Here is a 9,696-nt window from a genome sequence, read left to right as displayed (position 1 = left end):
AATGTAAATAAATGCTTCAAACCGTTCAAATTGTGAGGGCAAACACCCTCTGATTCCTTTAAACAGCGGATCACCTTTTCTTACTGTATTCGTTTATGTAAGATTTTTGATTGATATATTAGAACACTTATATACGGATTAAAATACATTGGCTTTTCAAGAATCAATATTTGTTTAATTAATTAACTTTTTTCCCAATAATGCAAAGTAAAAAGATTTTCCATAGACAATTTTTACTTTTGGACTCAAACGACTAGAGTCCAAACCAGCTAAGAAGACAACAAATCGCTTGCTAATCGCTATGTTATTCGTCTAACTTCATGTTGGTACGCTCTCAAAACAAATAGTGCGTAGTCCGAGCTGTTGTTTATCGTGTATAAAAACAAAATAAACGTGACCTACATTTTTTGTGAGAGTCCCATTAGATTCTATTTCGAGTCATTTGTCAATTTCATATAGATTTGAGCTAATAAACCGGTCGTATCGTCGCCGCAATGGAAGTCGAACGCTTCGCTTCCGAAATTGAGAACGTGGCGGACGATAGCGAAAAGCCGGTGGTAGTTGAGGGCGCCGGGGACGCGGCGACATCTCATCCTGAGCGTCTGCGTCGCAAAAACAAGAAGTTCTGGCGTTCTAACAGCAAGGAGGGTCCTGCTAACCCTACGGCAGTCACTCCGCTGCCCAAGTACCGCAGCTGGAAGAATAGTCGTCGGCCACGAAACGGCCATGGACGGGGCTTGCCTAAGAAAGGTACTTAGTACACCACGCCTTCACTACCAATATTATTCGTATTCAAACCGGTAGCGATAGAGAAAGTTCTAGATTTATCGACGCTAATAGTTCCGTTCAGGTTCATTTTCGTGCATTCGCCGGGCTATGGCGATATTTTCAAGGTCATTGTGTTTCTGCGCAGTTGTGAGGTTTGTTATCGAATGCCGGTTGGGAGGTGGATTGTTACGCAACACCAAAATATAAACAACTTTTGTAGACATATTGACACCACGCGGTCTTTATTTTCGGTGGTTTAGAGACATGCGTAGCTTACGCGACAAGTTTCGTAAAAATGACCACAAACATACAGCATGCACTTTTTAATTATTTTTTTTTTAAATATTGGATGATGCGTTGTCTTCGAATTTTCTGATAATATATATACATAATTATCTACCCTTTGCTGATTATAGAAAAATTGGAATATGTAGGTAGTTTTTTTAATGAGAACAAAATTATTTGCTTCTTTAGTAATTAAACTTTATTTGGATTTTCATTTAATAAATAGAACAATGCTAGAAGATCATTTCTACTTCAAAATGTAGGTAAATAATCTAAATACAAAAACTTTGCCGCGGTTTTACGAACGAAAAAAAAGCTCAATAAAAAAATCAGATAAATTAAACTGTAACCAAAAAATCTAATTAATTTGTTGTTATCAAAACATTTTTTAATTTTTTTAGTCATTAAATCAGAGATATATTATATCATACAAAGTAAACTCCTGAACACAAAAAAAATGTTTACAGAGAAAAAAAACTTAAAAAAAAATACACACGTTTTTTTTGTAACAACATAACCTAATTGTATTTTGTCTGAGCACATGTACACATTGTCAAGGCCAAACATGTTTTTATTGCATGTCGATATATTTAGAATCTCATATATAAATTATTAATAGGGTATTTAGTATCTAATAATATAAATCTTAGTTTATCAGATTCTCAAAAAATATTGAAATATTATGTACCTACGTATTTTTCATTTTATCACATCATTAAAAAGTTATTAAGATAAAAAATCAACCAAAATCTATTTATTCAAAATAGGCTACAAAGTAGCATCTATTGAATGTCAAAGTTACACCGACAGCTCCCCGTATCCAGGGCCGGATTAACCATCTCGGGGCTCCTAGGCATAGTTCGTTTTGGGCCCCCCTTTTTCATATATGCACGCTTATAAGGCACTTAAGACCAGCGCCAAGGGGCCCACTATGACCAGCGGCCCACCACCAAAGTAGGCATCTAGAAAAAAGCTCGATAAATTTTTCACTGAATGAAAACACTTTAACTTGAACCAAGGGGGCCCCCACTCCTTTGTTGCCTCGGGGCCCTCTGGCCCCCTAGCCACTAACCACTGAACCAATAGGTCAGTAAAATATGTAGCTTGCCTAGAAATGTGTAAGTTCATCAGTTTTAGTACAACTTTTGTTTAGTTAGACACTAGATGGCGTTGTATTATTTGTACATTGGGATGAAGACAATTTCTTTTCTAGTGTCCGCCTTGTTGTTTAATTTATAATAATGGATACGTATTTTTTTTATTTGTCCCGCAAACGTAAAATGATAAAATTACAGTGAATCAAACTTACGCGTGACGTCCCGATTGTGTATAAATTTTACGATATCGTTACGTCACAAGCCCCCTCTCCTAAACGTTACTGTCCAATACTTTTCAATTTTCTAACTGAGGGACATTTTTCCACGTTTTTATAAACTCACTTTCTTCTTGTTTGTCGTTCCGGTTGTATTTTTGCAACTCAATTTTGAGGTACTTCCCGATAAGCTAGCAGGCTGATAATATTTTCAGTGTAGCTTCGAACCCGATGGCAATGCAATTTACAACTATAAAAACGGCTGGACCGATTTTGATAAACATTAAATAAGTGGGTGTTTAGATTTTTTTAATCTATTAATTTTTACTTTTGATACAGGCGGTGCCGGTGGTAAAGGCGTGTGGGGGGCTCCCGGGTCGGAGCTGCTCGAGGAGTATGTGGAGGACGCTAACGACCCCAACTATGACTCGGAGGCCATCAGCAACGGTGACGTGGAGTTCAAACAGATCATAGTAGAGGCCGAGCCGGAGGAAATCGTGGTACGTAGGATTTGACGACCTCCTTGGTCGAGTGGCGTACGCACTGGTTTCAAGGTCTCGCTAGCTCTGAGGTCCCGGGTTCGATCCCCGGACGGGTCAATGCAAAAAATCTTATTTCTACATTGTCTCGGGTTTAGGCTTTTGTGGTACCTTCGTTGTATCTGGATTCCATAACACAAGTGCTTTAGCAACTTACTTTGGGTTCAGAACAATGTATGTGATGTTGTCCGCATTTTTTTATTTACAATATTAATAATAATCACGTAGGTGCCCACAATAACGAGGCTGAAGTGGAGCTGGGCGGGCCACTTTTCTTAAAAAAAAAACGACTCCCACATTAAGGAATTTAATCCTTGTGTCGCGGGGGGCTTACAAACATACAACTCACATACACAAAGACACCCAGACTCAGAACAAGCATTCGTGGATCACATAAAATATGCTTGAGTCGCGGGCAAAAGCTAATGTTTTAAAAATCTTTGTCATTACGTTTTAAATTGTAACACATTGAAACATATTTATATATAGTGAGCGTTGTTTATAAAGTATAAGCCAGAGTTCGTTGACACAAGATAAGGTCGCGCCGCGGATCGCTTGCCAACAAATCCGATACTATATATATGTATTTTACTGTACATATATTTACTATTGAGGCCAGAACTATTATCCACTAGCTATTGTCAGCCGCCCCGCTCGCTAAAAATCGAAAGTGATCACAATACGTACAAACATTCGCGTTTATAATATTACTAGCTGTTGGCGCTGTTGCCCGCGACTTCGTCCGCGTGGTTAGAAGATATAAGTTATGATTTATACCTGCCCTGATTTTTTTTCACATTTTCCATTGTATCTTCGCTCCTTTTAGTCGCAGCGTGATGGTATATAGCCTAAAACCTTCCTCGATGAATGGTCTATTCAACACAAAAAGAATTTTTCAATTTGAACCAGTAGTTCCTGAGATTAGCGCGTTCAAACAAACAAACTCTTCAGCTTTATATATTAGTATAGATTAACACGAAAGTTCCTCTTTCACGCTAAAACAACTGAACGGATTTAGAAGAAAATTGGTGCACAGATAGATTATAACCAGGATTAACACATAGGATATAGTTTTTATCCCGATTTTATGTTCCCGTGCGACTTATTGTTAAACTTTATTGTTACAGCGCAAGGCGGAACCTGTTATTTTGGAGTACTTTGAACATGGAGACACAAACGCTGCGGCGGAAGACCTGCTGGAGTTTGTGACGGCTAAACGAAGCCACCTGGTAAGAAAAATCATTATCCTAGCCTTCCCATAAATGTTTTGGGGTCGGCTTCCAGTCTAACCGAATTCAGCTAAGTACCAGTGTTTTATAGAGCGACGACCTATCTGACCTCCGTAACCCAGTTACCTTGTCAACACATTACCTCTTAGTTAAACTGGTTGTCAGACTTACTAGCTTCTGACTACACGTGAAGACTGTCAAAGTTGTGTCAATAGTAGCCGGGACACAAGGAGGAGCTCATTATGACATATGTGATCACCTATCCATGGTCCTACAATATCAGTAGCATCATAAAATTGATCCGTTAACTTGTACAGTTGTAATTTAGCGACGAAACAATACATTTTTCACTCGTATTCATCGGGAACAGGGACGAGGTTGCCGGTGAGGCTACAGGGAGAGGAACCTCACCAAGATTCACTCCTTGTTAAGAATCAAACCATAGACTCGTAACTAAAATAAATAAGTTTAATATGTTCTCCTCAGGTTTGCGAGACTATTGTTGAGATTGCGTTGGATCACAAACCGTCTCACTGCGAGATGGCTTCCGTCCTCATATCAGATCTCTACGGAAGAGTGTTCTCAGCCAAGGACATTGGATACGGTCAGTATTAACAGATTTTTCTAGATTTATTTTTTACAAAAACAACTAGCATAAAAATCGTCCTACGAAACCCCTTGGTCAGACTGGTTGTCAGACATTCAAGCTTCTGACTGCCTGTAATGACCGTCAAACAATTTAACGTGCCTTCCGAAACACGGAAGAACTCGTTATGACAGAGGTGGTCACCAATCTACGGACCAACCACGTCAAGCGTATTTTAACCTGTGATCGATGCACTTATGCAGTTATAGCTTGGCCACGAGCTAATTATTAATTATTTGTTTCAGCCTTCGACAGACTCCTAGAGAAGTTACCGGACCTGGTTCTCGACACACCGGACGCGGCCATCTTGTTGTCTAACTTCATAGCTCGCTGTGTCGCCGACGACTGCCTACCGCCGCGATTCGTACAGATCACCAATGAAAAGACTGATATTAACGCTCATGCCAAGTAAGTGTACATAATAATATATAATACTAGCTGTTGCCCGCGACTTCGCCCGCGTCGATGTCGGTTATATCGCGTTTCCAAGAGAACTCGTCAAAAATCCGGGATAAAAACTATCCTATGTTCTTTCTCAAGGTCAACTCTATCTCAGTACCAAGATATAGAGTTTTATTATATTGAAATCAGTTCAGTGGTTTAGTCGTGAAAGCGTAACAGACAGACAGACAGAGTTACTTTCGCATTTAAATTATTAGTAGGGATTTTAGAAGAAGTCACTCTAATGTTTGATCGTGTATGTTGAGAGGTGATCGCCTAAATGTTATCTAAAGTGTGCTTTCGTTTCAGACAAGCCATAAACAGGTCGGAAACCCTGCTGTCCATGAAGCAGGGACTAGTCAGGCTCGACAACATATGGGGAGTCGGCGGAGGGATCAGGTTAGTACGATACACGAACTGTATGAGACTAGAGCTGCCGTGGTGTAATTAAAATGCCGTTATATCCAACATCTGGTAAATTTTCAACTTTTGATGCTACAGCAATGAGAATACAGAATTCTATCGATCTGATCGATCGAGTGTTTGCGAATTTCTAAAACTATTCAAGATATTGAAACATTCGCAAACACAGATCGATAGATTTTTGTTTTGGATAACGGCATTTTAGTTATACCACGGCAGAAATAATGTAGATATTAACATACACAATTCATAACAAGTGTGACCCTCACCAGTGGCTATACCGCACGTCGTCACATAAACATTTGTCCTGGGTTGGAATCGAACTGACACGTCGCGCTCTGTAGGTTTGGCGTGGTGACCTTAACCACTCGGCTATCTATATAGTCTCGCATATTCACAAATAATTATTTTTGTTTTATTCTGTTTTGTTTTAGACAAAAAGACACTAAGATTGTCCAACTTTTTTCACTACCTAAACAAAATCAAAGTCAAAAGTTTTTATTTCAAATAGGCCGTCTCAAACGCTCTTTTAAACGTTGCAATAATGACTCTAGTTGCACGGTTCTAAAGCGTCGTTCTTATGGAGAAGAACCGGCAAGAAACTCCATAAGCAACTCTTTTAAAAATAAAATCAATATATCCAATATTATTAAAGTTTGCAAAACAGGTTTGGCGTTACACATTTCCAAAATAGTCAAATTATATATTTCAGTGGTGTTTTATTCTGTTCTGTTTTAGACAAAAAGACACCATGATTCATTTTATTTCAGTACCTAAAGAAATGGACTATAAGTGTTTTAACCATCCTCATTAACTTAACCATGTATACTTATGTCCTCAGGCCAGTCAAGTCACTGATCCGTCAAATACAACTGTTACTTAAAGAGTACCTGACGTCCAACGACCTCGCCGAGGCGATGAGGTGTGTTCGAGAATTAGAAGTGCCGCACTTCCACCACGAACTCGTTTATGAGGTGAGAATGTTTCAAAATCTAAAGTCAAATTCTTTATTTCAATTACATAGACCAGTATATGGCATTTTTGAGCGTCAAACAATCTATATCTATACTAATATACACGGTGATTTTTTTGTCGTCTTACAAAAGGAGCCCAGTTCATGTATCCGACGTAAAATACCCCTAGACGCGATTATTATTTTTTTATCATCAACTAAGAAAATAAATACGAAGAAAAATTAAACAAGAGATATCTGAAAATACTCTTAAAAATGATAAAAACGCCGCCGCCCGCGCCCCTCACCATTGTTACAAGGCTCGGACCGCGCTCGCAACAGAGCTGTGTTTCTCATTCGTTATCATTCTCACGATAGTTACTATCAAAATATTCTATTGTACAGACGGTGTTGCTAGCTCTCGAGACAATCAACTCTAGCGTCGAGGAACAGCTGTGCACCTTCCTGGCTGAGCTCAGGCGGTGTGTGATCGTGTCCCCCGATCAGATGGACAGGGTGAGTTATTAATAAACTATCTTTTTGAACGCGGCTTCGCCCGCGTCGATGTCGGTTATATCGCGTTTCCAAAAGAACTCTTCAAAAGTCCGGGATAAAAACTATCCTATGTTCTTTCTCAAGGTCAACTCTTTCTCTGTACCAAATTTCATTAAAATCAGTTCAGTGGTTTAGACTGAAAGCGTTACACACAGACAGAGTTACTTTCGCAGAGTTCTCTTGGAAACGTGGTAGAACCCGACCTCGACGCGGGGAAAAGCTAGTTAATAATATAACCCGCTTCGCAGTTCGTTCTTCCTAGTAACAATGTTATGTGGTATGCTGTCAGGGTTTCCTGCGGGTTCTTGAGGATATGTCCGACATAGTCCTGGACGTGCCCCTGGCCTACATCATGCTGGACCGCTTCCTCGAGCGCTGCCAGAACAAGTTCCGCCTCGGCGACGCCGTGCTCAAGCGAATGCCTACCAGGTAACACTATACAATAGAGTATTGATTAAATGATGCAACGGTTTACTCATGCGTATTTATCGGGAGAGCCCGATTCCCTCTCCGGCCGCGTCAGCTCATTATTAAGGACTCGGGTTGGGTCCGATACTAGTCAGGCGATCCCGATACATGCGCGTGTGTATACCGTTACATCATAGGATAATGAATCAGTCTCACAATAGTTACGATAAAAAATATTAATAAGTATTTGACACAAAAACTATAAAGTATTCTGTCAGACAGGTTTCCAAAAATATTGATTACATATGTTGTATTTACCGAAAGAGTGAAAAGAAAATAGTAAAGATTTCATATCTAGGAGAAAAGTGGATGAAGCAACAAGCAATTCCAGGAGGAGCAATGATGGGCATGTGTATCAGGCTAACTTATTGCCTATGCATATCAGAATTATTATATTATTAACCCGTTTTGGTAAGGAATCCTAGAGATAAACTATAAGTTCATTGTTTTTATATAAAATTGAAGCTTAAGATGTATTTTTGTTAGCAGTGTATATATTTTTGACTGAGTCATTAACAAAAATTAGCTTTTTTTTAATTTACCTTTGTTTTTTTTTGTTTCAGAGGCCGTAAAAGGTTTGTGTCCGAGGGCGACGGAGGCGTGATCAAGGACCACGCGCTCAAACTCAGAGAGTAAATACTGAAGATGACGCCGTAACTGTAGCAGAAAGCATCATGGAATGGACCTACGTTGTACCAGCGCTGGAGACCGGCTGATATCTCGCGGAAAATTAAGGATAATATTAAAGTACCGCTGGCACTTTTGGTACCATAGTACAATATATTGTTACAGAATATCTAAGATAGACCCCGCAGACTTTCTCAAGTTAATCAAGTATGAAAGTATCGCTGGCACTTTTAGTGCCATGTTGACATTTTAGGAACCGGATCTTGTAAGTAATGTTTGGATAATCTTAAGGTAATTTGTGAAAATGACAACTGACACTAAAAGTACCAGATTTGAACTCGGCTTAGTGCCAACCATTCACGTTATTCGTCCTACAGTACCTTAGCCTATGGTTACGGCGCGTCTTAATAAAAAAGCCGCCGACTTTTTTGTCTTTAATTATAGACTAGGTGAAAACGTTAGATTTGCATACTTTAATGAAAAGTCCAAATTTCCAATTTTTGTATTAGTTCCTACCCGACTACCCTCGAAAAGGAGTGTAATGCGTTTAGATTTCATGTTAAATGTGTGGTTTATTTATTACCTGTATTTATTTTGAAATAAGAAAAGTGAAAAAAAAATTTTTAAAGAATCCAAAAACCCACGTTTTTAAATGTCACTCCATTAAAATTTTATCGAAATCGGTCCAGCCGTTTTTATAGCTGTAAATTGCATTGTCATCGGGTTCGAAGCTACCCTGAAAATTTCAGCCTGCTAGCTTATCGGGAAGTGCCTCAAAATTGAGTTGCAAAAATCCAACCGGAACGACAAACAAACAAGAAAAGTGAGTGTTTAAAAACGTTGGTTAAAAAGCAATCTATATTTCTATATAAAAGTATATATTCTATATATGTACTTCCTGCTTACTAAAGCTGAAGAGTTTGTTTGAACGCGCTAATCTCAGGAACTACTGGTTCAAATTGAAAAAATGTTTTTGTGTTCAATAGACCATTCATTAAGGAATGTTTTAGGCAATATACCATCACGCTGCAACTAATAGGAGCGAAGATGCAATGGAAAATGTCGCAAAACGGGGAAAATATTCATCTTCGAGGGCTTCCGTTCTATAATTCTTAACTTTATCTTCTAACCACGCTGACGAAGTCGGGGGCAACAGCTAGTTTTTAATAATCGGGAGTCTATTATCACTTGCCAATATCGTCAGAAAGTTTTTTGAAAAATTTGGATCTAGATTTATCTAACTTTTTTCCTAGTCTAGCATTTAAGTTAGAAATTTTAGAAATTAAAAACGCTTCTAGATGTTTTCTCATACGGAAAACGGATCGGCGTGCTATTGAATGGTGTCCGCGACTGTCAAACCGGTTTGGCTCAAACTAACGACCTTCAAACCGACTGGGTCTAGTTTATAATGTACTACATAATATAAATATTGATCAAACGAAATTTTGTTA

At 38.8% G+C, this 9,696-nt stretch overlaps 1 protein-coding gene across 1 annotated transcript; it reads left to right on the top strand.

The window, feature by feature from the left end:
• The first annotated feature begins 305 nt into the window (after window positions 1-305).
• On the top strand, window positions 306-8,851 carry LOC113492296 (programmed cell death protein 4). The gene is made up of 10 exons (XM_026869738.1): window positions 306-750; window positions 2,705-2,865; window positions 4,032-4,133; window positions 4,620-4,737; window positions 5,025-5,187; window positions 5,530-5,619; window positions 6,485-6,617; window positions 7,001-7,111; window positions 7,440-7,579; window positions 8,182-8,851. The coding sequence occupies exons 1-10, from the start codon at window positions 495-497 to the stop codon at window positions 8,252-8,254; spliced, it is 1,347 nt and encodes a 448-aa protein (XP_026725539.1). The 5' UTR covers window positions 306-494; the 3' UTR covers window positions 8,255-8,851.
• Window positions 8,852-9,696: the final 845 nt, after the last annotated feature.

Source organism: Trichoplusia ni, chromosome 3, assembly GCF_003590095.1.
Source record: "Trichoplusia ni isolate ovarian cell line Hi5 chromosome 3, tn1, whole genome shotgun sequence".
Classification (NCBI taxonomy): domain Eukaryota; kingdom Metazoa; phylum Arthropoda; class Insecta; order Lepidoptera; family Noctuidae; genus Trichoplusia; species Trichoplusia ni.
This window is presented reverse-complemented; position numbering and strand designations above follow the sequence as displayed.